General features: G+C 42.1%; 1 protein-coding gene and 1 long non-coding RNA gene across 24 annotated transcripts in view; one reads left to right on the top strand and one right to left on the bottom strand.

Moving 5' to 3' along the window:
- Positions 1-26,511, top strand: part of ATXN3 (ataxin 3) — a 68,021-nt gene that overhangs the window by 28,841 nt on the left and 12,669 nt on the right. For 8 of the 22 annotated variants that reach the window (XM_073998121.1, XM_073998111.1, XM_073998120.1 and 5 more), the window contains 2 exons: positions 7,843-7,958; positions 20,616-20,760. In XM_073998121.1, coding sequence (XP_073854222.1) covers positions 7,843-7,958; positions 20,616-20,674 — 175 coding nt within the window. In that variant the 3' untranslated portion in view covers positions 20,675-20,760. Of the gene's footprint in view, positions 1-7,842; positions 7,959-14,959; positions 15,782-20,615; positions 20,765-26,511 lie in introns of those variants that run through there. The other 14 variants (XM_073998119.1, XM_073998108.1, XM_065549254.2 and 11 more) reach the window with 3 other exon arrangements.
- The window catches only part of LOC102117378 (uncharacterized), a 66,386-nt gene that overhangs the window by 27,713 nt on the left and 12,162 nt on the right, over positions 1-26,511 (bottom strand). For both annotated transcript variants that reach the window (XR_010588608.2, XR_010588609.2), the window contains exon 2: positions 14,898-15,016. This is a non-coding gene — a long non-coding RNA (uncharacterized lncRNA). The remainder of the gene's footprint in view (positions 1-14,897; positions 15,017-26,511) is intronic.

The following is a 26,511-nucleotide window of genomic DNA, read 5'->3' as shown; positions in this document are numbered from 1 at the left end:
ACACCTCTAATCCCAGCACTTTGGGAGGCTGAGGCGAGCAGATCACCTGAGGTCAGAAGGGTCAGGAGTTCAAGACCAGCCTGGCCAATGTGGCGAAACACCGTCACCACTAAAAATACAAAAATTAGCTGGGCATGATGGCGAGCCCCTGTAATCCCAGCTACTCAGGAGGCTGAAACAGGAGAATCTCTTGAACCCAGGAGGTGGAGGTTGCAGTGAGCTGAGATCACCCCACTGCACTCCAGCCTGGATGACAGAGTGAAACTCTATCTCAAAAAAACAAACAAAAAAAAAGAAATAGCAAAATTAAAAGAAAGCATACATGGCCAGGTGTAGTGGCTCATGTCTGTAATCCCAGCACTTTTGGAGGCTGAGGCAAGCAGATCATTTGAGGCCACGAGTTCAATACCAGCCTGGCCAACATGGCGAAAGCCCGTCTCTCCTAAAAATACAAAAAAATTAGTCGGGCATGGCGGCGCACACCTGTAATTGCAGCTACTTTGGAGGCTGAGGCAGGAGAATTGTTTGAACCCAGAGGTGGAGGTTACAGTGAGCTGAGATTGTGCCACTGCACTCTATCCTGGGTGACAGAGCGAGACTCTGTCTCAAAAAGTAAAAAAGGGGGCGGGTGCGGTAGCTCACTCCTGCAATCCCAGCACTTTGGGAGGCCAAGGCAGGCAGATCACAAGGTCAGGAGATGGAGACCATCCTGGCTAACACAGTGAAACCCCGTCTCTCTACTAAAAAATACAAAAAAAATTAGCTGGGTGTGATGGCAGGCGCCTGTAGTCCCAGCTACTTGGGAGGCTGAGGCAGGAGAATGGCGTGAACCCAGGAGGCGGAGCTTGCATTGAGCAGAGATGGCGCTACTGCGCTCCAGCCTGGGCGACAGAGCGAGGCTCTGTCTCAAAAAAAAAAAAAAAAACCGTCACCTCCTTTAGTAACTGATGTTAGTATTTTGGCACATTCTCTTTCTGTGACTTATACACACTTACCTTGTAAGTGTTGTACTCATTTCCTATGACAGTAAATAGTCTTTGTAACAGGCTGCATGATATTTCATAAAATGAATGGATGTGGCATAATTTATATATGTGCCTTTTGAATTATGCTATTATAATTAATACTGCAATGAACAATTCTTATATTGCCTCTATGCCTCAAATGTCTCATCATTTCTTCTTTTTTCTGAGGATGTCAGATTACTGGGTTAAAGGGTATGAATATTTTTAAGACCTTGGTACAGATTTCTAAATTGCTTTCCAGAATAATTCCCATGTGATACTTTCATCATGTTTATTTCAGACTTTCTTTTTCCTTTTTTGAGACGAAATCTCACTCTGTCACCCAGGCTGGCGTGTAGTGGCACAATCTCAGCTCACTGCAACCTCCGCCCTCTGAGTTTAAGCGATTCTTCTCCTTCAGCCTCCCAAGTAGCTGGGATCACAGACAAGTGCCACCATGCCCGGCTAATTTTCGTGTTTTTTGTAGAGATGGGGTTTCACCATGTTACCCAGGCTGGTTTCGAACTCCTGAGCTCAGGCAATCTGCCCACCTCGGCCTCCCAAAGTTCTGGGATTACAGGCGTGTGCCACCACACCCGGCCATCAGACTTTTTTTTATGCCATTTTTTGCCATATAATGGTCTAAAGACATACATCATATAGAAACTATAATACAAAATTTATAGGTATATCTAAGAAAATGAAAGTATATTTAAAGCATAAAAATAAACCCCTCTTTTACTTAAAATTTTTAAAAAATTGGATTAAAAATATGAAACTTCCAACAAATTGAACTTTTTTTTTTTTCTTTTTTGAGACAGGGTCTTGCTTTTGTCACCCAGACTGGAGTGCAGTGGCGTGATCTTGGCTCACTGCAACCTCCACCTCCCTGGTTCAAGCAATTCCCCTGCCTCAGCCTCCCAAGTAGCTGGGATTACAGGCGCATGTCACCACGCCCAGCTAATTTTTTTTGTATTTTTAGTAGAGACAGGGTTTCACCATGTTGGCCAGACTGGGCTCGAACTCCTGACCTCAGGCAATTTGCCTGCCTGGGCCTCCCAGCGCGCTGGGATTACAGGCATGAGCCACTGCACCCAGCCTGAACATTTTATAGTAGTAAAGATAATTCAGTAATGCCCAATAATGACTAAGTAAGTTATAACAAGAACAATGTCAGCAATAACTAGTGCTTTTTAGTAAACAGGGTCAGGCAACCTTGTACCCTTTAAAAATGTTCAAATCTTGATATAACTCCTTCCTAATTGGAGCAGGATTGATTGAGGAGGAAAGTGTGCAGTGATGGTTACCAGCTTCAGCCTCTTGGCTTGACTTTGCAAATACTGTGGAGAATTTGGAAAGAGCTTGAGAATATCTTACATAGTCACATGTTGCTGAGAAGAGTTAAGAACTAACTTCTTGATGTTCATTTTTAATGGTGGTTTGCATTCAAAACCTTATAGAGCTCATTAGTAGGAGAGCTGAGAAGCTAATATTTGCTTTTCACTAAAATTCCTGATTACTTAGCCTAGGTAGTTCCTTGTCTCTCTAGGTTCTGTCTTTGGGAGCTTGGCTCTAAGGTTATCTTTTTTTTTTTTTGAGACGGAGTCTCGCTCTGTCGCCCGGGCTGGAGTGCAGTGGCCGGATCTCAGCTCACTGCAAGCTCCGCCTCCCGGGTTCCCACCATTCTCCTGCCTCAGCCTCCCGAGTAGCTGGGACTACAGGCGCCCGCCACCTCGCCCGGCTAGTTTTTTGTATTTTTTAGTAGAGACGGGGTTTCACCGTGTCAGCCAGGATGGTCTCGATCTCCTGACCTCGTGATCTGCCCGTCTCGGCCTCCCAAAGTGCTGGGATTACAGGCTTGAGCCACCGCGCCCGGCCTGGCTCTAAGGTTATCAAGCTAACTCTTTCTTACCTCTTACCCTTCCCAAATTGACCCTGGTTCTGATTTGTTATTCGTATGATTTTCTAGTTTTTCTTTTCCCTTTTTGAGTATTTGAAGCTTCATACTGAATATAGTAATCATAGTATTCATGCATAAAGAAAATCATAAAGTAATTGCATAAATCCATAAAGTAATCATAGTTTTCATGCATTAAAAAAACTAGTTTAGGCCGGGCGCTGTGGCTCACACTTGTAATCCCAGCACTTTTGGAGGCCGAGACAGGCGAATAATCTGAGGTCAGGAATTTCGAGACCAGCCTGGCCAATATGGCAAAACCTCTTCTCTACTAAAAATACAAAAAATTAGCCGTGTGGTGGTGGGCACTGTAATCCCAGCTATTCAGCAGGCTGAGGCAGGAGAATCACTTGAACCTGGGAGGCAGAGGTTGCAGTGAGCCGAGGTAATGCCGTTGCACTACAGCCTAGGCGACAAGAGTGAGACTCTTATCTCAAAACAACAACAACAACAAAAACTAGTTTCTCTCTAGTGTAAAAAATACTGTTAAGCCGGGAGTGGTGGCTCACGCCTGTAATCCCAGCACTTTGGGAAGGCGAGGCGGGCAGATCACAAGGTCAGGAGATCGAGACCATCCTGGCTAACACAGTGAAACCCCGTCTCTATTAAAAATACAAAAAATTAGCCAGGCGTGGTGACAGGCGCCTGTAGTCCCAGCTACTCAGGAGACTGAAGTAGGAGAATGGCGTGAACCCAGGAGGCAGAGCTTGCAGTGAGCCGAGATTGTGCCACTGCACTCCAGCCTGGGCTACAGAGCGAGACTCCATCTCAAAATATATATATATATAGACTGTTAAAAAGTCTCCCTATTACAGATTCATAATTTATGAGTCATTAAATAATATTTTTAAGCCATGACATTTTTTCCAGCAGGAGTCTCTAAATCTGTTTTACCACTGTAAAACCCCAAGCAAAACTCTACTACTTCAGCTGTGTCACTGTAAAACCTGCCTTAACTCACATCAGTATGAAATTAAGCAATGTGTGTGAAACTATTTTATAAACTGTAAAGGATTCCATACATGCATGTTGGCAATTATTAATGTCTTCTCTAGGTGTGGCTTTGAAACAGATGCAGATTCTTTCTGCTACAAAAAACATAGTTACAAATGTTTTGTAACAAGGTGAGACACAAATATCTTCATGGACATGGATTGCTATGAGTTTTTGATTGACTAATACTTGAGCCACCACTTCAGTGATGGTATAATTTATCAAACAGTATTGAGAAACAGAAACTACTGGGGATGTTTTAAGGAGAAAAAGTACTTAATAGAGAAATTAGGGTTTTACATAATCTTAAGAAAAGATGAAGGTGCAGATCTTAGCCAGGCCTCCAGAGTACCACAAACCAACTTGCAGGAAGAGCTGTAACCACTGCCCCAATTGGCACAATGGGTAATGAGGATATTAAATTTAAGAACACACTGCTATAGCAATGATCCTGGGCTTAGAAAGCTGCCACCACAATTGCCTAGACATGGGAAGTCTGGCCCCCCCTGCAAAAGCAGTGAAGCAGAATTTTGGGACTGGCATCTCCATGACTTTGCTTGCCACCAGAGAACAACCAAAGTAGGGAGATGGCTGGCCTTATTTCTGCCTATTTATTTTATTTTTTGAGACAGACTCTTGTCTGTCGCCCAGGCTGGAGTGCAGTTGTGTGATCTTGGCTCACTGCAACCTCCACCTCCCAGCTTCAAACAATTCTCCTGCCTCAGCCTTCTGAGTAGCTGAGATTATAGGCACCCGCCACTGTACCCAGCCAATTTTCTTATTTTTAGTAGAGGTGGGTTTTTGCCATGTTGACCAGGCTGGTCTCGAACTCCTGACTTCAGGTGATGCACCTGCCTCAGCTTCCCAAAGTGTTGGGATTATAGGCGTGAGCCACCATGCCTGGCCCATTTGTGCCTTTTTTTTTTTTTTTTTTTTTTGAGATGGAGTCTTACTCTGTTGCCCAGACCAGAGTGCAATGGTGGCATCTTGGCTCATTGCAACCTCTGACTTCCAGTTTCAAGCAATTCTCCTGCTTCAGCCTCCCGAGTAGCTGGGACTACAGCTGTGCAGCACCATGCCTGCCTAACTTTTGTTTCTGTTTTGTTTTTTTGAGATAGAGTCTTGCTCTGTCACCCAGGCTGGAGTGTAGTGGTATGATCTGGGCTTACTACAACCTCCGCCTCCCGGGTTCAAGCAATTCTCTTGCCTCAGCCTCCTAAGTAGCTGGGACTACAGGCACGCACCAACACACCCAGCTAATTTTTTTGTATTTTTAACAGAGATGGGGTTTCACCATGTTGGCCAGGCTGGTCTCGAACTCCTGACCTCGTGATCTGCCCGCCTCAGCCTTTCAAAGTGCTGGGATTACAGGCATGAGCCACCATGCCCAGACAATTTTTGTATTTTTAGTAGAGACAGTTTCGCCATGTTGGCCAGGCCGGTCTTGAACTCCTGACCTCGGGTGATCCACCTGCCTTGGCCTCCCGAAGTGCTAGGATTACAGGCGCAAGCCACCGTGCCCAACCCATTTTGGCCTTTTAAAGCTCATGTGAGCACTTAATTTGTAACCAGAATCCTACTTGTAAAATAATCTAAGACATGTAGCTTTTAGCTTTGTAGCCTCTATAATATTAATGGCACAGTGGGAGTGGATGCTGAGTGCCACTTAAACATGTTCCATCTCAGTGTCTTCACAGCTGGAAGGTGTCAACATTGTTTCAAGGTGGGCAATTGATTTACTTCTCACTTTTCATAAACTAAAAGTAGAATAAAGGCTATTCCTCTAAAATTGCTATCTTACCTGTCACTCCCTTGCATTCTCACCTACCTTCTTGAGTGGAGGGGAAGAGGGCATGGAGTGATAGCTGATGTGCCAGGAATTCTCCATACTCAGTCCGTCTTTCTTGTGCCATGTCGCAGCATCAGGATTTGCTAATGGGAGGGTACTGCCCTTATGTGCATCATTAGCCATGCACACTAAAGTCTTACACCTACACACAGGTCAGTATTCGGGCTTAGAGACCAACAGGGAAAAATTGCAGTTCTCATTGGTTGAACTTTATTGTTCACAGTTTTAAAACACAAAATTGAGAGGAACTCTAGAAAAAATGTGTCATTCTATTAATAATTGTTGCTGGTAGTTTAAAAATTCTGGTTCCTTTTCAAATTCCTATATACCCCCCCTTTTTTTTTTTTTAATACCTTGATCTTAGCCAAAACACCGAGAAGCAATCTTTTTTTTTTTTTTTTTTTTTAACCTATGGCTTCTCACTGAGATTGTCAGCTGTTGGTAAGTTTTGGTTTTTGGTTTTCTGTGTTTGTATTTACATGTATGAAATCTAGATTGAGTATCCCTTATCCACAATGCTTGAGACTAGAAGTGTTTTAGATTTGGGGTTTTATAGGATTTGTGAATATTTGCACTATACTTGCCAGTTAAGCATTCCAAATCCAAAATCTCAAATCTGAAGTGCTGCACTGAGCACCTCCTTTGAGTATCATGTTGATGCTCAAAAAGTTTCTGATTTTGGAGCATTTCGATTTCAGATTTTCGGATTGGGATGCCTGACCTGTAATTTCAGATTTACATAAAAGCAGAAATAGTACACAGAGCGCCTTATATCCTTCACCCAGATTCCCCAATTGTTGGCCTTTCTGAACCATTTGGGAATAATACGCAGATATGATTTTCCATTATGTCTCAGTTGTTCAGTGTGTATTTTCTGAGTACAAGAATATATTCCTACATATTTACATCATAACTATCATGTTTAAACATTTTAAAAGTGGGGATTTGAATTACATTGTTTTTCCTTTTGAAAAAATTACAGAGGAGCTGAATGCAATCAATATTACTTAAAATCTGATAATGTGTGTTAAATAGTAGTTTTCATTTATCAAGTGTTCAGTAAATGCTTACTATGTTGTAACAGCACGGTTATCAGCACTGTTGAAATAGATGAACAAGTTAACATTTGCACTCTCATTAGCTTACACGCCATAAAGAGGGAAATAAGGAGAACACCAGATGGTAAGTTTATGCTGAGAATTAAAACGAAGTGATGAAATAATGAGAATGTCAGATGGCTACTTTTGGTGGGATGGTCAGGAAAGGCATCTCTGGGGAGATTGTTAAGCTCAGACCTGAATCAAAAGAATGAGCCAGCCATGGAAACATTATGTTAACTCACATGGTAGTTTGAGATGCTTTATCTGATCAAAGGTACTTATTTTCAGTGACTTTCAACAATATTAAGGGTCTATAAACCAACACTCATTTGCATAAGAATAGCTACCAGTGAATCTTTTTGTATGATAGGTTTGTTTGTTTGTGTGTTTGTTTGTTTTTTGAGACAGAGTCTGTCACCCAGGCTGGAGTGCAGTGGCGCGATCTTGGCTCACTGCAATCTCTACCTTCCCAGTTCAAGTGATTCTCCTGCCTCAGCCTCCCAAAGTAGCTGGGATTACAGGTGCCTGCCACCACACCTGGCTAATTTTTGTATTTTTAGTAGAGATGGGATTTCACTGTGTTGGCCAGGCTGGTGTCAAACTCCTGACCTCAGGCCATCCACCTGCCTCGGCCTCCCAAAGTGCTGGGATTACAGGTGTGAGCCACCATGCCTGGCCATGATAGGTTATTTTGTGATGAAAATACCTACCTCTTAATTTGTCTGATAAATTTAAATTTTATGTCTAGGTTTCCTAGGATCAACACTTCTATATTTTAAAGTAATCTATATCAGACTAACTGCTCTTGCATTCTTTTAATGTCAGTGACTACTTTGATTTGTGGAACAGTGTATTTTCCACATGAATAGTTTTTCTCATGGTGTATTTATTCTTTTAAGTTTTGTTTTTTAAATATACATTCACTTTTGAATGTTTCAGACAGCAGCAACAGCAGAAGCAGCAGCAGCAGCAGCAGCAGGGGGACCTATCAGGACAGAGTTCACATCCATGTGAAAGGCCAACCACCAGTTCAGGAGCACTTGGGAGTGATCTAGGTAAGGCCTGCTTCATCATGTTCGCTACCTTCACACTTTTATCTGACATATGGGCTCCCTCTGATTTTTGCTTTACATTATTCTTCATCCCCTCTTTAATCATATTAAGACTCTTAAGTAAATTTTTAATCTACTAAATTTCCCTGGATTAAGGAGCAGTTACCAAAAAAAAAAAAAAAAAAAAAAAAGCTAGACGTGGTGGCTCACACCTGTAATCCCAGCACTTTGGGAAACCAAGGCAGGAGAGGATTGCTAGAACATTTAATGACTACTTTAACATAATAATTTAAACTTCACAGTAATTTGTACAGTCTCCAAAAATTCCTTAGAAATCATGATTTATTTTTTATTTTTTATTTTTTATTTTTTGAGACGGAGTCTCGCTCTGTCACCCAGGCTGGAGTGCAGTGGCGCAATCTCAGCTCACTGCAAGCTCCGCTTCCCAGGTTCACGCCATTCTCCTGCCTCAGCCTCCCAAGTAGCTGGGACTACAGGTGCCTGCCACCTCAACTGGCTAATTTTTTGTATTTTTAGTAGAGACAGGGTTTCACTGTGTTAGCCATGATTGTCTCAATCTCCTGACCTCATGATCTTGGCCTCACAAAGTGCTGGGATTACAGGTGTGAGCCACTGTGCCCGGCCAGAAATCATGAATATTAGTAGGTGAAAAATAAATACATTTTACCACCCAGAAAATGAAAAATACTTGAGTATAATCTAAATAACAATGGGAAGTGCAGAGTTACTTTCCAGGTCTCGGTTTAAATATGTCTTAAAGTTTGGCCAATTAGTAGTAGAAGTTGAGAGAAAAAGTAACTGTATCTGACAAAGAAATTATAAGCAGAATATATAAAGAACTCTTTTTTTTTTTTTTTTTTTTTTTTTTTTTTCTTTTTTTTTGAGACGGAGTCTGGCTCTGTCACCCAGGCTGGAGTGCAGTGGCGCGATCTCGGCTCACTGCAAGCTCCGCCTCCCGGGTTTACGCCATTCTCCTGCCTCAGCCTCCCGAGTAGCTGGGACTACAGGTGCCCGCCACCTCGCCCGGCTAGTTTTTTGTATTTTTTAGTAGAGACGGGGTTTCACCGTGTTAGCCAGGATGGTCTCGATCTCCTGACCTCGTGATCCGCCCGTCTCGGCCTCCCAAAGTGCTGGGATTACAGGCTTGAGCCACCGCGCCCGGCCCTAAAGAACTCTTAAAACTGAACAATAAGAGAGCAACTCAATAAAAAGGTGAAGAATTTGAAAAGGTACTTCACCAAATAAGACATAGGGATGACAAGCCCATGAAAAGACTCTCAGCATCACTAGTCACAGGGAGATGCACAATAAAACCACAATGAGATACCACGGCACCCCTGTAGGTGTGGCTTAATGAGGAAATAAAACTGACAATACCAAGTGTTGACAAGGATCCAGGCAGCTGAGACTCATACACTGTTAATGGGAATGTAAAAGTGTACAGCTTTGGGAAACAGTTTGGCATTTTTTTGATAAATGTATACTTAGCCATATGATCCAGCCATCCTAATCATGTATATATAACCAAGAGAAAAGAAAACTTAGGTTCACATAAAAACTTGTATCAAATGCTTATAGCTGGCCAGGCATGGTGGCCCATGCATATTATCCCAGCACTTTGGGAGGCCGAAGTTGGTGGATCACCTGAGGTGAAGAGTTCAAGACCAGCCTGGCCAACATGGCAAAACCCCGTCTTCTACTTCAAATACAAAAATTAGCCAGGCATGATGGCGGGCACCTGTAGTCCCAGCTCTTCAGGAGGCTGAGGCAGGAGAATCACATGAACCCGGGAGGCGGAAATTTCAGTGAGCCGAGATCGTGCCACTATACTCCAGCCTGGGTGACAGAGCAAGACTGTCTCAAAAAAAGAGGGCTGGACACAGTGACTTACGCCTGTTATCCCCGCACTTTGGGAGGCCGAGGCTGGTGGATCACCTGAGGTCAGGAGTTCAAGACCAGCATGGTCTTGGTCAACATGGTGAAACCCCATCTCTGCTAAAAATACAAAAATTTTCTGGGTGTGATAGTGGGCACATGTAATCCCAGGAGGCTGAGGCAGGAGAATCACTTGAACCCGGGAGGCAGAGGTTGCAGTGAGCCAAGATTGTACCACTGCACTTCAGCCTGGGCGACAAGACCGAAACTCCATCTCAAAAAAAACAAAAAAGGATTATAGCATCTTTATTCATAATTGCCCAAAATTATAAACTGCCTAAATGTAGACCTTCATTTAGTTAACGAATACACAAACTGTGGTATATCCAAACAATTGAATAATAAAAGGGATGAACTGGTACTTTTTTCTATTCCTCCTCTTAAGTACAGCCAAAACACCTCAACATTTGTATAAAACATAAGCTGGGCCAGGCGCGGTGGCTTACACGTGTAATCCCAGCACTTTGGGAGGCTGAGGTGGGCAGATCACCTGAGGTTGGGAGTTCAAGACCAGCCTGACCAATGTGCAGAAACCCTGTCTCTACTAAAAATACAAAATTAGTTGGGCATGGTGGCGCATGCCTGTAATCCCAGCTACTTGGGAGGCTGAGGCAGGAGAATTGCTCGATCCCGGGAAGCAGAGGTCGCGCTGAGCTGAGATCGCACCATTGCACTCTAGCCTGGGCAACAAGAGCAAAACTGCGTCTCAAAAAGAAAAAAACATGAGCTGAATCTCAAAGGCAGGGAGAAGACAGACCTTGGAACCAGAGGAGCAGCGTGGTGGGGAGTGGCCTGGATTTTCTTTTTGCCTCATTTATCCTGGGCTTGGTGCTGGAGAAGCTGTGGGCTCAGACCAAGAGAAAACCCCATAAAAAGCCTGCTCTCTTTAGCCAAAAGAGGCAGCCTAGCAAGACAAAAACTTTTAGATAATAAGCACTTGACTATAGTCAAACACCACAGAATAAACTGGCCCCAAACCCTGTCAGCAAAGGCCGAGTGGAAGTCAAGACATGTACCGCAACCTGGAAGTCATAAGGTACACTTCTCCCCTTTCCCAGCCAACATGGTGTCAGAGAAGGCTGCCTGGGGAGCTGGGGTTTTCCTTCCCTCCAGGAGGTGATAACACTCCTTTGCCACGGTGTCAGTGGTCACAGGGAGCCTGAACGTCCACCTAATAATACATAGGCATCTCTCTGGCTCCTATGGGGGTAATGTCAGAGAAGAGGCCTAGTAGAGAATCCAGACTGTTGCTGGCATCCAGCAGTAACAAGGACACCTCCACAATGTCCGTGGAGGCCACGTGGGGATCAGTAACAAGGCATTCCTCTCCCTCCCAGTCAGATGTCAGTGGAAGACTAGGGGACTAGAACTCCCATGTGCATTCAGCAGTAATGCCCATGACCACCACTCCGTGTTATCACAGGCCTTGAAGAAGCCTGAACTTTCACTCCCCTCTGGTTGTAGTGAGGTGGCACTCCCTTTTTCCTGCTGCCAGTGCTGTGTCAGAGGAGGCTTGCCAAATTGGAAGATGTAAATAAGATTCACATTCTCATAATGTAATACCCCAAATTTTCAAGATTCAATTGAAAATCACTAAGCCGGGCACGGTGGCTCACACCTATAATCCCAGCACTTTGGGAGGCCGAGGTGGGCTGAACACTTAAGGTCAGGAGTTCAAGACCAGATTGGCCAACATGGTGAAACCCCATCTCTACTAAAAATACAAAAATTAGCCAGGCATGGTGGCGCATGCCTGTAATCTCAGTTACTGGGGAGGCGGAGGCAGGAGAATCACTGAAACCTGGGAGACAGAGGCTGCAGTGAGCCAAGATTGCGCCACTGCACTCCAGCCTGGGCAATAGAGCAAGACTCCATCTAAATTTATGTCATGGAGTCCCAGAAGGAGAGGAGAAAGAGGGTGGGGCTGAAAAAATATTGGAGGAAGAAGTCATGGCTGAAAAATTCCCAAATTTGGCAAAAGTCAGAAACCTATGGATTGAAAAAGCTGAATGAAGTTCAAATATGATAAACTCAAAGAAATTCACAGAGACATATCATAGTCAGATTTCTGAACACTGCAGACAAAAAATGAAGATCTTGAAATTAGCAAGAAACGACCTTACCTACAGCAATTTGAATGACAGCAGATTTCCCATCAGAGATCATAAAGGCCAGAAGGAAGGGATACATACAACAATTTTTCTAGTGCTGAAAGAAAATATCTCTAGGCTGGGCACGGTGGTTCACACCTGTAATCCCAGCACTTTTGGAGGCTGAAGTGAGAGGATCACCTGAAGTCAGGAGTTCGAGACCAGCCTGGCCAACATGGGGAAACCCTGTCTCTACTAAAAATACAAAATTTAGCTGGGTGTGGTGGCACATGCCTGTAATCCTAGCTACTTTGGAGGCCGAGGCAGGGGAATTGCTTGAACCTGGGAGGCGAAGGTTGCAGTGAGCCAAGGTTGGGCCACTGTACTCCAGCCTGGGCAGTTGAGTGAGACTCCGTCTCAAAAAAAAAAAAAAAAATTTAGCCGGGCTTGTTGGTGGGCACCTGTAGTCCCAGCACTCAGGAGGCTGAGGCAGGAGAATTGCTTGAACTCGGGAAGTGGAGGTTGCAGTGAGCCAAGCTTGTGCCACTGTACTCCAGCCTGAGTGACAGAGCGAGACCTCGTCTAAAAAAACAAAAACAAGAAAACAACTCTAAACCCAGAGTTACACATCCAGAGAAATATCCTTCAGGAGTGAAGGGAAAATTAACAATTTTTCTTCAGCAGACCTACCCTAAAAGAATGGCTAAAGGAATTTCTCTAAACCAAAAAGAAATGATAAAAGAAGTAATTTTGGAACATCAGGAAGGAAGAAAGAACAATAAAAAGAGTAAAATATGGGTAAACACATAGACTTTACCCTCCTTTTGAATTTTCTAAATTGATGGTTGAAGCAAGAATTATAGCACTGATTTGTTTTTCAGTATATATACTGGAAATATTTAAGGCAATTATGTTACAAATGAAGGAGGGTCAAAGTATATAAAGGGAGGTAACCTTTCTATATTTCTTTTGAATTGATGCAGGCACTTTGGAAAGTAATTTCACTATTTGTTTAAAAACGTAACATACCCTGACCATATGACATAGCATCTATACTCCTGGGCATTTGTCCCAGAAAAACAGAAATTTATTTATTTAATTAAAAATTTTTTTTTTTTCAGTATTACACTCCGTAAGTGCTGTAATTAGCACTTAGAGAGGCCAAGGCAGGCAGATTGCTTGAGCCCAGGAGTTCAAGACCAGCCTGGGCAATGCTGCACAATCAAAAAAGAAAAACAGACATTTAGAAAACTATTTTAAATGTCTTTAATTGCTGAATGCCTCTTTGGCTAATATTTGTAAGATCCTTCTCCTCCTCCTCCTCCTCCACCTCCTCCTCCTCCTCCCTCCCTCCTCCTCCCTCCCTCCTTCTTCTTCCTTCTTCTGGCAGAGTCTCACTCTGTCACCCAGGCTGGAGTGCAGTGGCGTGATCTCGGCTTACTGCAACCTCTGCCTCCTGAGTTCAAGCGAATCTCCTGCCTCAGCCTCCCAAGTAGCTGGGACTACAGGCGTGTGCCACCATGACTGGCTAATTTTTTGTATTTTCAGTAGAGATGGGGTTTCACCATGTTGGTCAGGCAGGTCTCGAACTCCTGACCTCGTGATCCACCCGCCTCAGTTTCCCAAAGTCCTGGGATTACAGGTGTGAGCCACTGCGCCCAGCCTGGAAGATCATTATTTAGACCTACAACTGATGCATTGTGCCACTGACACAATTGCCCAGGCTGGTCTTGAACTCCTGGGCTCAAGCAGTCTGCCTGCCTTGGCCTCCCTAAGTGCTAGTATTACAGGCTTGAGCCACTGTGCCCAGCCAAAAATAGAAATTTATATTCTCACAAAAACATGTACATGAATGTTTATAGCAGCTTTACTTGTAATAATCAAAAACTGGAAATGACCAAAATGTCCTACAGTGAAACAAACTGTAGTACATCCATAGCATGTAATACTCTACTGTCAGGATTAAAAAGAAACCAACTGTTGGCACAGGCAGCACCGTGGCTGGATCTCAGGGGCATTATGCTGAGTGCAAAAAAGCCTCAAAGGGTCTTATACTGTATGATTCCATTTGTTCAACGTTCTAAAAATGACAGCTGTATAGAGATAGAGAACATATTAGTGGTTGCCGCTAGTTAGAGAAAGTGGGTGAAAGAGAGGTGGGTGTGAATATAAATTGATAGGAGGGAGATCTTTGTGGTATTATAACACTTCTATGTCTTGATTGTAGTGCTCATGGTTACATGAATACACATGTGTGATAAAATGCCATGTAGAACTACATATAACATTGTGCCAATGTCACTATCTAGGTTTTAGTTTGATCTTTAGTTACGTAAGATGTAACTGTTGGGTGAAATTGGGCAAAAGAATACCCGAAACCTCTCTGAAATATCTTTGCAACTTCCTTTGAATTGACAATTATTTCAAAATAGAAAGTTGGGTTTTTGTTGTGTATATCAACATGAGTATATCAACATGAATTGTTGATATACACAACATGAGTATATCACAACATGAGTATATCAACATGAACTGCTGATATTGTTGATATACACAACAAATTGGTGATATACACAACAAATCCCAAATGCATTACACTAAGTGAAAGAAGCCATATTCAAAAGGCTACATATCTACTGATGCCTTTTATATGACATGCAGGAAAAGATGAAACTGTTGGACAGAGAATATACTGTTGGCTAGCTGGGATTAGGAATTGGGGATTGACCACAAAGGGGCAGCATGAGGGAGTTTTCTGGGGCAATGGAATGGTTGTATATCTTGACAGTGTATTTGTCAAAATATATAGAACTATAAAAGTAAGTTTTGCTTTATATGCATTAAATCAAAAAAAGAAACTCGTGCTCAAATAGAAATACATTTTCTGAGAGCTTACCTTTTGATGACTTTGAGAATTTTCTGGAAATTTTAAAGAAATGTGGTTTTGTTTCCCAACAGGTGATGCTATGGGTGAAGAAGACATGCTTCAGGCAGCTGTGACCATGTCTTTAGAAACTGTCAGAAATGATTTGAAAACAGAAGGAAAAAAATAATACCTTTAAAAAATAATTGAGATATTCATACTTTCCAACATTATTCTGTGTGATTACAGCATAGGGTCCACTTTGGTAATGTGTCAAAGAGATGAGGAAATAAGACTTTTAGTGGTTTGCAAACAAAATGATGGGCAAGTGGAACAATGCGTCAGTTGTAGGACTAAATAATGATCTTCCAAATATTAGCCAAAGAGGCATTCAGCAATTAAAGACATATAAAATAGTTTTCTAAATGTTTCTTTTTCTTTTTTGAGTGTGCAATATCTAACATGTCTAAAATTAGGGGCATTTTTCTTGGATCTTTTTGCAGACCAGCTAATTAGCTCTTGCCTCAGGCTTTTTCCAGTTTTCTTTTTCTCTCTTGTAGATAATTTGGCTCACATCATCTAATAGTGACTTTCATTTCTTATTAACCAAATTAACCTTTCAGGAAAGTATCTCTAGTCTGTGTTGATAATAGTAATGGTTCTAGAAGGATAAACAGTCCTCCCTTCAACTGTATACTGTGTGCTCCAGTGTTTTCTTGTGTTATTTTCTCTGATCACAACTTTTCTGCGACCTGGTTTTCATTATTTTCCCACAATTCTTTTGAAAGATGGTAATCTTTTCTGAGGTCTAGCATTTTAAGTCCTGTGATGGGATCATTATTTCATGACTGGTGCATTCCTAAACTCTGAAATCAGCCCTGCGCAAGTACTTGAGAATAAATGAGCGTTTTTTAAAATGTGTGAGCATGTGCTTTCCCAGATGCTTTCCCAGATGCTTTATGAATATCTTTTCACTTACATCAAAACCTTACAGCTTTGTTGCAACCCCTTCTTCCTGCGCCTTATTTTTTCCTTCTCCAATTGAGAAAACTAGGAGAAGCATAGTATGCAGGCAAGTCTCCTTCTGTTAGAAGACTAAACATACGTACCCACCATGAATGTATAATACATGAAATTTGGCCTTCAATTTTAATAGCAGTTTTATTTTATTTTTTTCTCCTATGACTGGAGCTTTCTGTTCTCTTTACAGTTGAGTCATGGAATATAGGTGTCTACTTCACATCTTTTAGTAGGTATAGCTTGTCAAAGATGGTGATCTGGAACATGAAAATAATTAATGAAAATGTTTAAATTTATACTGTGATTTGGCACTTGCATCATGTTTAGATAGCTTAAGAACTGTAGAAGTCACAGTACTTAGTGGGTCTGTAAATAAGAAAGTCCATAGTTTTGATAAATATTCTCTTTAACTGAGATGTATAGAGAGTTTCTTGCTGGGTCAGTAGGATAGTACCATTTTGGTGAAAACCGTGTCTCTCTGAATTTGATGTTTTAGTTTCTGTGTTCCCCATCCCTCATTCTCCAGCCCCTTTTGAAGCTCTTTTGAATGTTGAATTGTTCATAAGCTAAAATCCAAGAAATTTCAGCTGACAACTTAGAAAATTAAAGTATGGTATATTGCCCTACTGGTGTGTGGCTGCACACATTTCATCAGGGAAAGTTTTTTGATCTAGGATTTATTGCTAACTGAAAAGAGAAGAAAAAATATCTTTTATTTATGATTATGAAATAGCTTTTTCTTGGATATAACAGATTTTTTAAGTCATTATTTTGTGCCAAAGTTTTCTGAAGTTTCCCTTACACAAAAGGATAGTTTTATTTTAAAATCTAAAGTTTTCTTTTAATAATTAAAAATGTTTCAGAAGAATTATAAAACTTTAAAACTATAAGAGATGTTAGAGTTTAGTACTACTCCCTCAAGATTTAAAAAGCTAAATATTTTAAGACTGAACATTTATGTTATTACAGGTGTGTTAGTCATATTTTCCATGGATATTTGTTCATTACCTTTTTCCATTGAAAAGTTACGTTAAACTTTTCATACACTTGAATTGATGAGCTACCTAATATAAAAATGAGAAAACCAATATGCATTTAAAAATTTTAATTTTAGCGTTTATAAAGTTCATATATACCCTAGTTAAAGCACTTAAGAAAATACGGCATGTTTGACTTTTATTTGCTAGAGAGGTTTTTTTGGTTGTTTTTGTTTTTGCTTTTTTTGAGACGGAGTCTCGCTCTGTTGCCCAGGCTGGAGTGCAGTGCGTGATCTCGGCTCATTACAACTTCCACCTCCTGGGTTCAAGCGATTCTTCTGCCTCAGCCTCCAGAGTAGCTGGGATTACAGGCGCCCACCACCATACCCAGCTGATTTTTGTATTTTTGGTAGAGACATGGTTTCATCATGTTTGGCCAGGCTGGTCTCGAACTCCAGACCTCAGGTGGTCTGCCTGCCTTGGCCTCCCAAAATGTTGGGATTACAGGCATGAGCCACCGCGCCTGGCCAGCTGGAGAGTTTTTAAAGCAGAGGTGAGCACACACTGGATGCGTTTGAATGTGTTTGTGTAGTTTGTTGTGAAATTGTTACATTTAGCAGGCAGATCCAGAATCACTAGTGAACTGCCATCTTGGTGGGGTTGGCTTAAATGTAATTGAATGTTTAGATTCTATTTCTTAATTGATTGGCCAGTATGAAAATATGCCAGTGCAAGTAACCATAGTATCACAAAAGTTAAAAGTTATGCAAAGCTATAGCTTATATATCAGGTACTGCCATTTACTGTAAACCACCTGCAAGAAAGTCAGGAACAACTAAATTCACAAGAACTGTCCTGCTAAGAACTGTATTAAAGATTTCCATTCTGTTTTACTAATTGGGAACATCTTAATGTTTAATATTTAAACTATTGGTATCATTTTTCTAATGTATAATTTGTATTACTGGGATCAAGTATGTACAGTGGTGATGCTAGTAGAAGTTTAAATAAGCCTTGGAAATACCACTTTCATATTTTCAGATGTCATGGATTTAATATGTTTTAAAAATTCAGAATAGTTAATCTCTGATCTAAAACCATCAATATATGTTTTTTACAATAATCAACATATAAATATTTCAGTAATATAAACTGTTTGAAAAGGCTGCTGCAGGTAAACTCTATACTAAGATCTTGGCCAAATAATTTACAATTCACAGAATATTTTGTTTAAGGAGGTGCTTTGTTTTTGTCCTTAAAACTTGATTTTTCTTAAGGCTTTATTCATGATGCCAAAGCCAATGAGGAAAAAAACTCAAAACCAGTTGAGTATCATTATAGACAAAACTACCAGTAGTCCATATTGTTTCATTTAATATTAAGTTGAATAAATTTTATTCCAGTCAGAGCCTAAATCACATTTTGAATGTCTGAATTTTTGATACTATTTTTGAAATCATGCTAGTGCCGGCCGGGCGTGGTAGCTCACACCTGTAATCCCAGCATTTTGAGAGGCCAAGGTGGGTGGATCACAAGGTCAGGAGTTTAAGACCAGCCTGGCCAAGATGGTGAAACCCCGTCTGTAGTAAAAACTACAAAAATTAGCTGGGCGCGGTGGCAAGGTGCCTGTAATCCCAGCTACTTGGGAGGCTGAGGCAGGAGAATCACTTGAACCTGGGTGGCAGAGGTTACAGTGAGCCGAGATGGTGCCATTGCGCTCCAGCCTGGGCGACAGAGTGAGACTCCATCTCAAAAAAAAAAAAAAAAATCATGCTAGTGCCAAGAGCTACGAAATTCTTAAAACTCTTAAAACTGGCCCATTGGACTTGTACAAATACAAAATAGATTCAATGCATAATCAAAATATTTTAAAATCTTAAGTAGAAAAATAAATCTTGATGTTTTAAATTTTTAGGAGGATTCGATAATTAATATTGATGACCTCCAGGCTGGGCACAGTGGCTCACGCCTATAATCCCAGCAATTCAGGAGGCTGAGGCGGGCAGATCACTTCAGGGCAGGAGTTCAAGACCAGTCTGGGCAACATGGTGAAACTTCGTCTCTACTAAAACTACAAAAATTAGCTGGGCGTGGTGGCACACACCTGTAATCCCAGCTACTCAGGAGACTAAGAATCGCTTGAACCTGGGAGGCAGAGGTTGCAGAGAGCCGAGGGCTCACCACTGCATTCCAGCCTGGCGCAATAGAGTGAGACTCTGTCTCCGAAAAAAAAATATATGTATGTGTATGTGTATATATATATGTGTGTGTGTGTGTCTCTACTAAAAATATAAAAATTAGCTGGGTGTGGTGGCGGGCACCTGTAATCCCAGCTACTTGGGAGGCTGAGGCAGGAGAATTGTTTGAACCCAGGAAGCGGAGGTTGCCGTGAGCTGAGATTGTGCCATTGCACTCCAGCCTGGGCAATGAGTGAAACTCTTGTCTTAAAGGTTTTTTTTTTCCTTGGGCTACTATTTTCTCTTTCTTTCTTTCTTTTCTTTCTTCCTTTCTTTCCTTTCTTTTCCTTTGTTTGTTTGTTTGTTTTTAGTAGAGACGGGGTTTCACCATGTTAGTCAGGCTGGTCTCAAACTCCTGACCTCAGGTGATCCGCCTGCCTCAGCCTCCCAAAGTGCTGGGATTACAGGTGCAGGCCACCATGCCTGGCCTTGGGCTACTGTTTTCAAAGTGAATTGTTTGTTGTATCGAGTCCTTAACAAGTATAGACATATGATATATGTGATCCTAATTAAGAAATACCAGATTGGATCAACTAATCATGTCAGCAATGTAAATAACTTTTTATTTTTCATATTCAAAATAAAAACTTTCTTTTATTCCTGGTCCCTTTATAACCAGCATTTTTTGCTTTGAAAAATGAGCTGGCTTTGTAGTTTTTTAAAGTTTTAAACATAAGAAAAATGTCTTTTGTTCTATTTGCTTTCATGAATGAAGATCATTGACATGGTTGGTAAATTCTAGAATTTTGATTTTGTTTTTTAATTTGAAGAAAACCTTTGCTATTTTTATTTTTTCCAAATGGTCTGACATTTTAAGAATGAATGCTAATAACTTAACTTCTAAATTTATCGTCATTGGCATGTTTAATAGCATATCAAAAAACATTTTAAGCTGGTGGATGCATAGACAAAGCAATGGGAAACTAGTGAAATACACACGGATGTTCCTGAGGCACTTAGGAAGCTCTCAGTTGTCTCTTACATAGTTCAAGGAATGTTTTCTGAATTTTTTTAATGCTTTTTTTTTTTGAAAGACAAAAACATACATTTTAAATGTGATTATCTAATTTTTACAACACTGGGCTATTAGGAATAACTTTTTAAAAATTACTGTTCTGTATAAATAAAATATTTGAAATTCAAGTGCAGAAAATATCTGAAACAAAAAGCATTGTTGTTTGGCCATGATACAAGTGCACTGTGGCAGTGCCCCTTGCTCAGGACCCAGCCCTGCAGCCCCTCTGTGTGTGCTCCCTCGTAAGTTCATTTGCTGTTATTACACACACAGGCCTTCCTGTCTGGTCCTTAGAAAAGACGGGCTTCCAAAGCACTGTTGAACACTGAGGATTCTGTTGTTAGTGTGGATGTTCAATGAGTTGTATTTTAAATATCAAAGATTATTAAATAAAGATAATGTCTGCTTTTCTATTTCCTTTTGAATTTGTGTTTATTGTTAATTCATAGCTATTCAAAGTATGATTAGAGCTGAGCTTTGTGGCTTGCATCTGTAATTCCAGCTACCCAGGAGGCAGAAGCAGGAGGATTGCTTGAGCCCAGGAGTTTGAGCCTGCAGTGAGCTATGATCTTGCCACTGTAATTCTAGCCTGGTCGACAAAGCAGGAAAAAAGTGTGGATGGAGGACCAGCAACATCTGTATCACCTGTGAGTTTTTCAGAAATGCAGAGTTTCAGGCCACACTCAGACCTACTGAATCAGAACTTGCACTTTTTGCAAGATCCCCAGGACACTGAAGTGTAGAGTGAAGCTTGAGAAGCACGGTTTTATGGATTGTTCTTAACCAGCTGTGGTGGTGAATATGAGTAACGCAGGCCAGCACAGTCCATTGATATTCTATTCCAGCTTACTGCCTGCCAAAAGGTCCATTATTACTGGATCCCGAGTCTTTTCCAAGAGAAGCTAAGAATTCCAAATTTTTATTTGAAATATATTTTTAAAATGGTTGCTCAATTGGCAGGGTGCCAGTGGCTCATGCCTTTAATCCCAGCACTTTGAGAGGCCGAGGTGGAAGGATCACTTGAGCCCAGGAGTTCGAGACCAGCCTGGGCAACATAAAGAGACCCCATCTCTATTAAAAAAAAAATAGAGACAGAATGCTGCCTTAAAAAAATCATAAATGTTTGCTCAATTGATTTTTAACCCTGAGGGCCAAACAAAGCACATTAGTAGCAATTTTTAAGAGTGCTGTTTTTCCTCATTGTATCTAACTCTGGACACCAGAATCCAAATGTAATGATTGGACTCCACCTAGACTGATTGAGGAATATATTGTCTTCACATTTAGGGTTGTCTATTCATTTTAGCTTTAATTAGGATTGGGCACAAATTTTGAAACATAGTATGTTACAGGACAGGGATCCCGATCCAGACCCCAAGAGGGTTCTTGGATCTTGTGCAAGAATGAATTCAGGGCAAGTCCATAAATTGAAAGAATTGAAAGCCAGTTCATTAAGAAAGTAGAGGAATAAAAGAATGGCTACCCCATAGGCAGAGCAGCCCTGAGGGCTGCTGGTTGCCCACCCCGCCCCCCCTTTTTTTTTTTTTTTGAGATAATCTCACTGTGTTGCCAGGCTGTAGTGCATTGGCATGATCTCAGCTCACTGCAACCTCTGCCTCCTGGGTTCAAGCAATTCTCCTGCCTCAGCCTCCTGAGTAGCTGGGACTACAGGTGTGTGCCACCATGCCCAGCTAATTTTTGTATTTTTAGTAGAGACAGGGTTTCACCATGTTGGCCAGGAAGGTCTCCATCTCTTTACCTTGTGATGCACCTGCCTTGGCCTCCCAGAGTGCTGGGATGAGCCACCTCGCCTGGCTGGTTATTTCTTGAGGATATGCTAAACAAGGGGTGGATTATTCATGCCTCCCCTTTTTAGACCGTTTAGGGTAACTTCCCAGCATTGCTATGGCATTTGTCAACTATCATGGTGCTTACGGGAGTGCAGCAGTGAGGAGGACCAGAGGTCATTTCATCGCCATCTTGGCTTTTTCAGCTGGCTTCTTTACTGCAACCTGTTTTACTAGCAAGTTTTTTATGACCTGTATCTTGTGCAGACCTTCTATTTCATCCTGTGACTTAGAATGCCTTAACCATCTGGGAATGCAGCCCAGTAGGTCTCAGGCTCATTTTACCCAGCCCTTATTCAAGATGGAGTTGCTCTGGTTCAAACGCCTCTGATATTTCCCTATTCCCTTTTGTAAGACAACCCTTAATCCTAAGGGTTGCAGAGGGATGAAGATCCATCTTCTGTAACTTCTTCAGGCTGAATAAGGGTGATGATATTCCTGCCTATGAGAGTCTCTTGTATTAGGGTAGAAAGGAGCTCAGTCAGTATGGCTCTCTATCCTTCCTCCCTTCCCCAGCCCCTGACAACTACCATTCTACTTTGTCTCTGTAATTCTAAGTATCTCATATAAGTGGAATCATTCAGTATTTGTAGGGTTTTTTTTGTGACTAGTGTATTTCACTTTGCATGTCAAGGTTCATCCATGTTGTAGCATATGTCCGAATTTTCTTCTTTTTAAAAGCTGAATAATATTCCATTGAATGATATATGCACATTTTGCTTATTCATTTATCCATCAAAGAAAACCAATAGCTTTTTTACATACCAGTAACCTGGTTAAAAAAAATAAGATGGAAAAATACCAAGCCCAAAAATGTCAAATTGTTGAACACCAGAGAGGTACTATAATTCAAGCTGAGCAGAAAGGAATGGCCCTTGTCTCAGCCCTGAGCCACATGTCACTACATGGGCCCCAAGCAGCTCTTCTTGTGCTCAGAGTCCTGCTAAGTCTTGTTCTTCACTCCTCTAAAGTGGCTCAAACTAGCACAGGAGGCCAGGAGGGAGCAGATTCTATGCCACCTCCATTGCTTCTGCGCCTTCTCCAGATCCATTTTTTCCAAAAGCTGTGTTTGAATTCTGCACAGGGGCAGGGGCATCTCTGTCTCCAACACTGAAACCCCTTTTACCAGACCCAGAGAAGACTGCCTTTTTTTTTTTTTTTTTTTTTTTTTTTTAGACGGGGCCTCGTTCTGTCGCCTAAGCTGGAGTGCAGTGGCACCATCTCGGCTCACGGCAAACTCTGCCTCCTGGGCTCAAGCAATTCTCCTGCCTCAGCCACCTGAATAGCTGGGATTACAGGTGCGGGCCACCACCTCCAGCTAATTTTGTATTTTTAGAGGTGGGGTTTTGCCATGTTACCCAGGCTGGTTTAGAACTTCTGAGCTCAGGTGATCCACCCGCCTTGGCCTCCCAAAGTGCTGGGATTACAGGCATGAGCCACCTAACCCGGCCAGATTTAACTGCTTTGAACCACCATCTCACACATCTTCCAGGGGCTTCTAGTTAAATACAGAGTATTAATAGTGTATAATTCCATTTATGTAAGATCCTTGGAATAGCCAAACTCACAGAGACAAAAAGTAGAATGGTGGTTGCCGGGGGATGGTAGAGGGGAAAATTGGGAGTCATTTAACGAGTATGGAGTTTCAGTTTAGGAAGATGAAAAAAGTTCTGGAGATGGATAGTTGTGATGGCTGCACAACAATATGAATGTACTTAATGTCGGTGAACCGTATAACCATTTAACAATTGAAAATGGTTATAAAGGTCAATTTTGTGTTATGCATATCTTATCACATAAAAAATACAGAGGACTGATCACTATATTTGCTCCCTTCCAAAATCCCACCTAGGTTAAAGAAAAATATATAAACCCACAAGAACACAGGGACCAGGAGAGGAGATGCATTCATTGGATTAGGTTTGGTTGTAAAACAAAAACAAAAACAACAAAAACAAAAAAAAACACCTGGGCGCGATGGCTCACACCTTGTAATCCCAGCACTTTGGGAGGCTGAGGCAGGCAGATCACAAGGTCAGGAGTTCGAGACCAGCCTGACCAACATAGTAAAACCTCATCTCTACTAAGAATATAAAAACCAGCCAGGTGTGGTGGCATATGCCTGTAATCCCAGCTACTGAAGTTGGCTGAGACAGGAGAATCACTTGAACCAGGGAGGCAGAGGTTGCAGTGAGCTGAGATCGTGTCACTGCACTCCAGACTAGATGACAGAGCAAGACTCCGTCTCAAATGGAAACAAAAACTAATATAACAGTGACTTTACATGCTATGGGTTTTTTTTCTCCTCTCATCTTCAAGAAATGCGGAGACGGCCAGTCCAGGGATGATACAGCATCACAGTGTCAGGAATCTGCTCTTTCTGTATAATTGTTACAGGAAAGGGGTCCCGATCCAGACCCCAAGAGAGGGTTCTTGAATTCAGGCCAAGTCCACAGTGCAAAGTAAAAGCAAGTTTATTAAGAAAGGAATAAAAATTCCCTACTCCATAGACAGAGCTGCCCGGAGGGCTGCTGGTTGCCCATTTTTATGGTTATTTCTTGATGATATGCTAAACAAGGGGTGGATTTATTTATGCCTCCCCTTTTTAGACCATATAGGGTAACTTCCTGATATTGCCGTGGCATTCGCAAACTGTCATGGTGCTGGTGGGAGCGTAGCACTGAGGAGGACCAGAAATCACTCTTGTGTGGCCTTTTTGGTCTGGTGGGTTTTGGCCAGCTCCTTTACTGTAACCTGTTTTAACGGCAAGGACTTTATGACCTGTATTTTATGTTGACCTTGTATCTCATCCTGTGACTTAGAATGTCTTAACCATCTGGGAATACAGCCCAGTAGGTTTCAACCTCATTTTACCCAGCTCCTATTCAAGATGGAGTTGCGGCCCGGCGCGGTGGTTCATGCCTGTAATCCCAGAACTTTGGGAGGTTGAGGTGGGTGGATCACGAGGTCAAGAGTTCAAGACCAGCCTGGTCAACATGGCAAAACCCCGTCTCTACCAAAAATACAAAAATTAGCCGGGCGTGGTTGGCGTGCGCCTGTTATGCCAGCTACTTGGGAGGCTGATGCAGGAGAATCACTTGAACCCAGGAGGCAGTGGAGGTTGCAGTGAGCAGAGATCGCGCCATGCATTCCAGCCTGGACGACAGAGCAAGACTGCGTCTTGGGGAGGAAAAAGAAGAAAAGATGGAGTTGCTCTGGTTTACATTCCTCTGACATAATGGCTTTATGTACATGGCTTCCATGGTTAAGGTCAGCTCGTGGATCTGATATGGCTGTGTTGGTGATCATGCCCAGCAATCAGAAAGAGAAGGGAGGCCGGGTTTGGTGGCTCATATCTGTCATCCCAGCACTTCGGGAGGCCAAGGCAGGAGGATCACATGAGCCCATGAGTTTGAGACCAGCTTGAGCAACATAGGGAGACCTCATCTCTACAAGATATAAAAAAAACAGTCGGACATGGTGGCGTGTACCTGTGGTCCCAGATATTCAGGAGGTTGAGGTGAGAGGATACCTGGAACCTGGAGGTTTGAGGCTGCAGTGAGCTATAATCGCGCCACTGCACTCCAGCCTGAGCAACAGAGTGAGACCCCATCTCAAACAATTAAAAAAAAAAAAAAGGAGGGCAGAAAAAGTCTATGTACCTTTTCTTTCAGGTTACCTTCTCAAAGTTGTGCATACCCCTTCCATTTACATTATATTGGCCAGAGCTTAACATGACAACTACTAGCTACAAGGTGGTTTTTATTCTGGGTTGCCATGCATCTTAGCTTGAGTACCCTACAGGCAGATCCTGAGACGAGGATTCCTGTGAAAATGATTATTTACTTATTTAATTAATTTATTTTGAGATGGAGTCTCACTCTGTCACCCAGGCTGGAGATCAGTGGCATGATCTCGGCTCACTGCAACCTCTGCCTCCCAGGTTCAAGCAATTCTCCTGCCTCAGTCTCCCAAATAGCTGGGACTACAGGCATGTGCCACCATGCCCGGCTATTTTTTTTTTTTTTTTTTTTTTTTGTATTTTTAGTAGAGACAGGATTTCACTATGTTGGCCAGGCTGATCTCAAACTCCTGACCTCAGGTGATCTGCCTGCCTCGGCCACCCAAAGTGCTGGGATTACAGGCGTGAAACACTGCGCCTGGCCGAAAATGATTTTTTTTAAAGTGTTCCAGGAAGAAACGGAAAGGGCATAGGGGAGTAAGAAAGTGGAAAATGGAAAGGAAGGAAGCCAAGCAAGGGGATCCTATCAAGCAAAGCCTCAGTCCTGCAGACATTTTGGAGGCAGGATATTCACATCTTAGAGTTGTCCAAAACAGGACAGGCAAGCTGCAGAATTTTCAACTCTGGCTGAATAAGGTTGCGTTTCAGCTCTCCGGGCACCTGGAAAGTATGGGCTCCAGTAGCCTGGAGGCAGTCTGCTGACAGACACAGGTGCTGGCTGGTGTGCACAAAAGTGGTAAAGGGATGAGCGGGTGCAATAGGGACACTGGCATCTTGGCTGTCATGCATCCAGGTAAAAAGTGGGGGCT

Source organism: Macaca fascicularis, chromosome 7 (assembly GCF_037993035.2).
Source record: "Macaca fascicularis isolate 582-1 chromosome 7, T2T-MFA8v1.1".
NCBI lineage: Eukaryota > Metazoa > Chordata > Mammalia > Primates > Cercopithecidae > Macaca > Macaca fascicularis.
The sequence above is the reverse complement of the archived record's forward strand: the minus strand, read 5'-3'. Positions and strand labels throughout refer to the sequence as shown.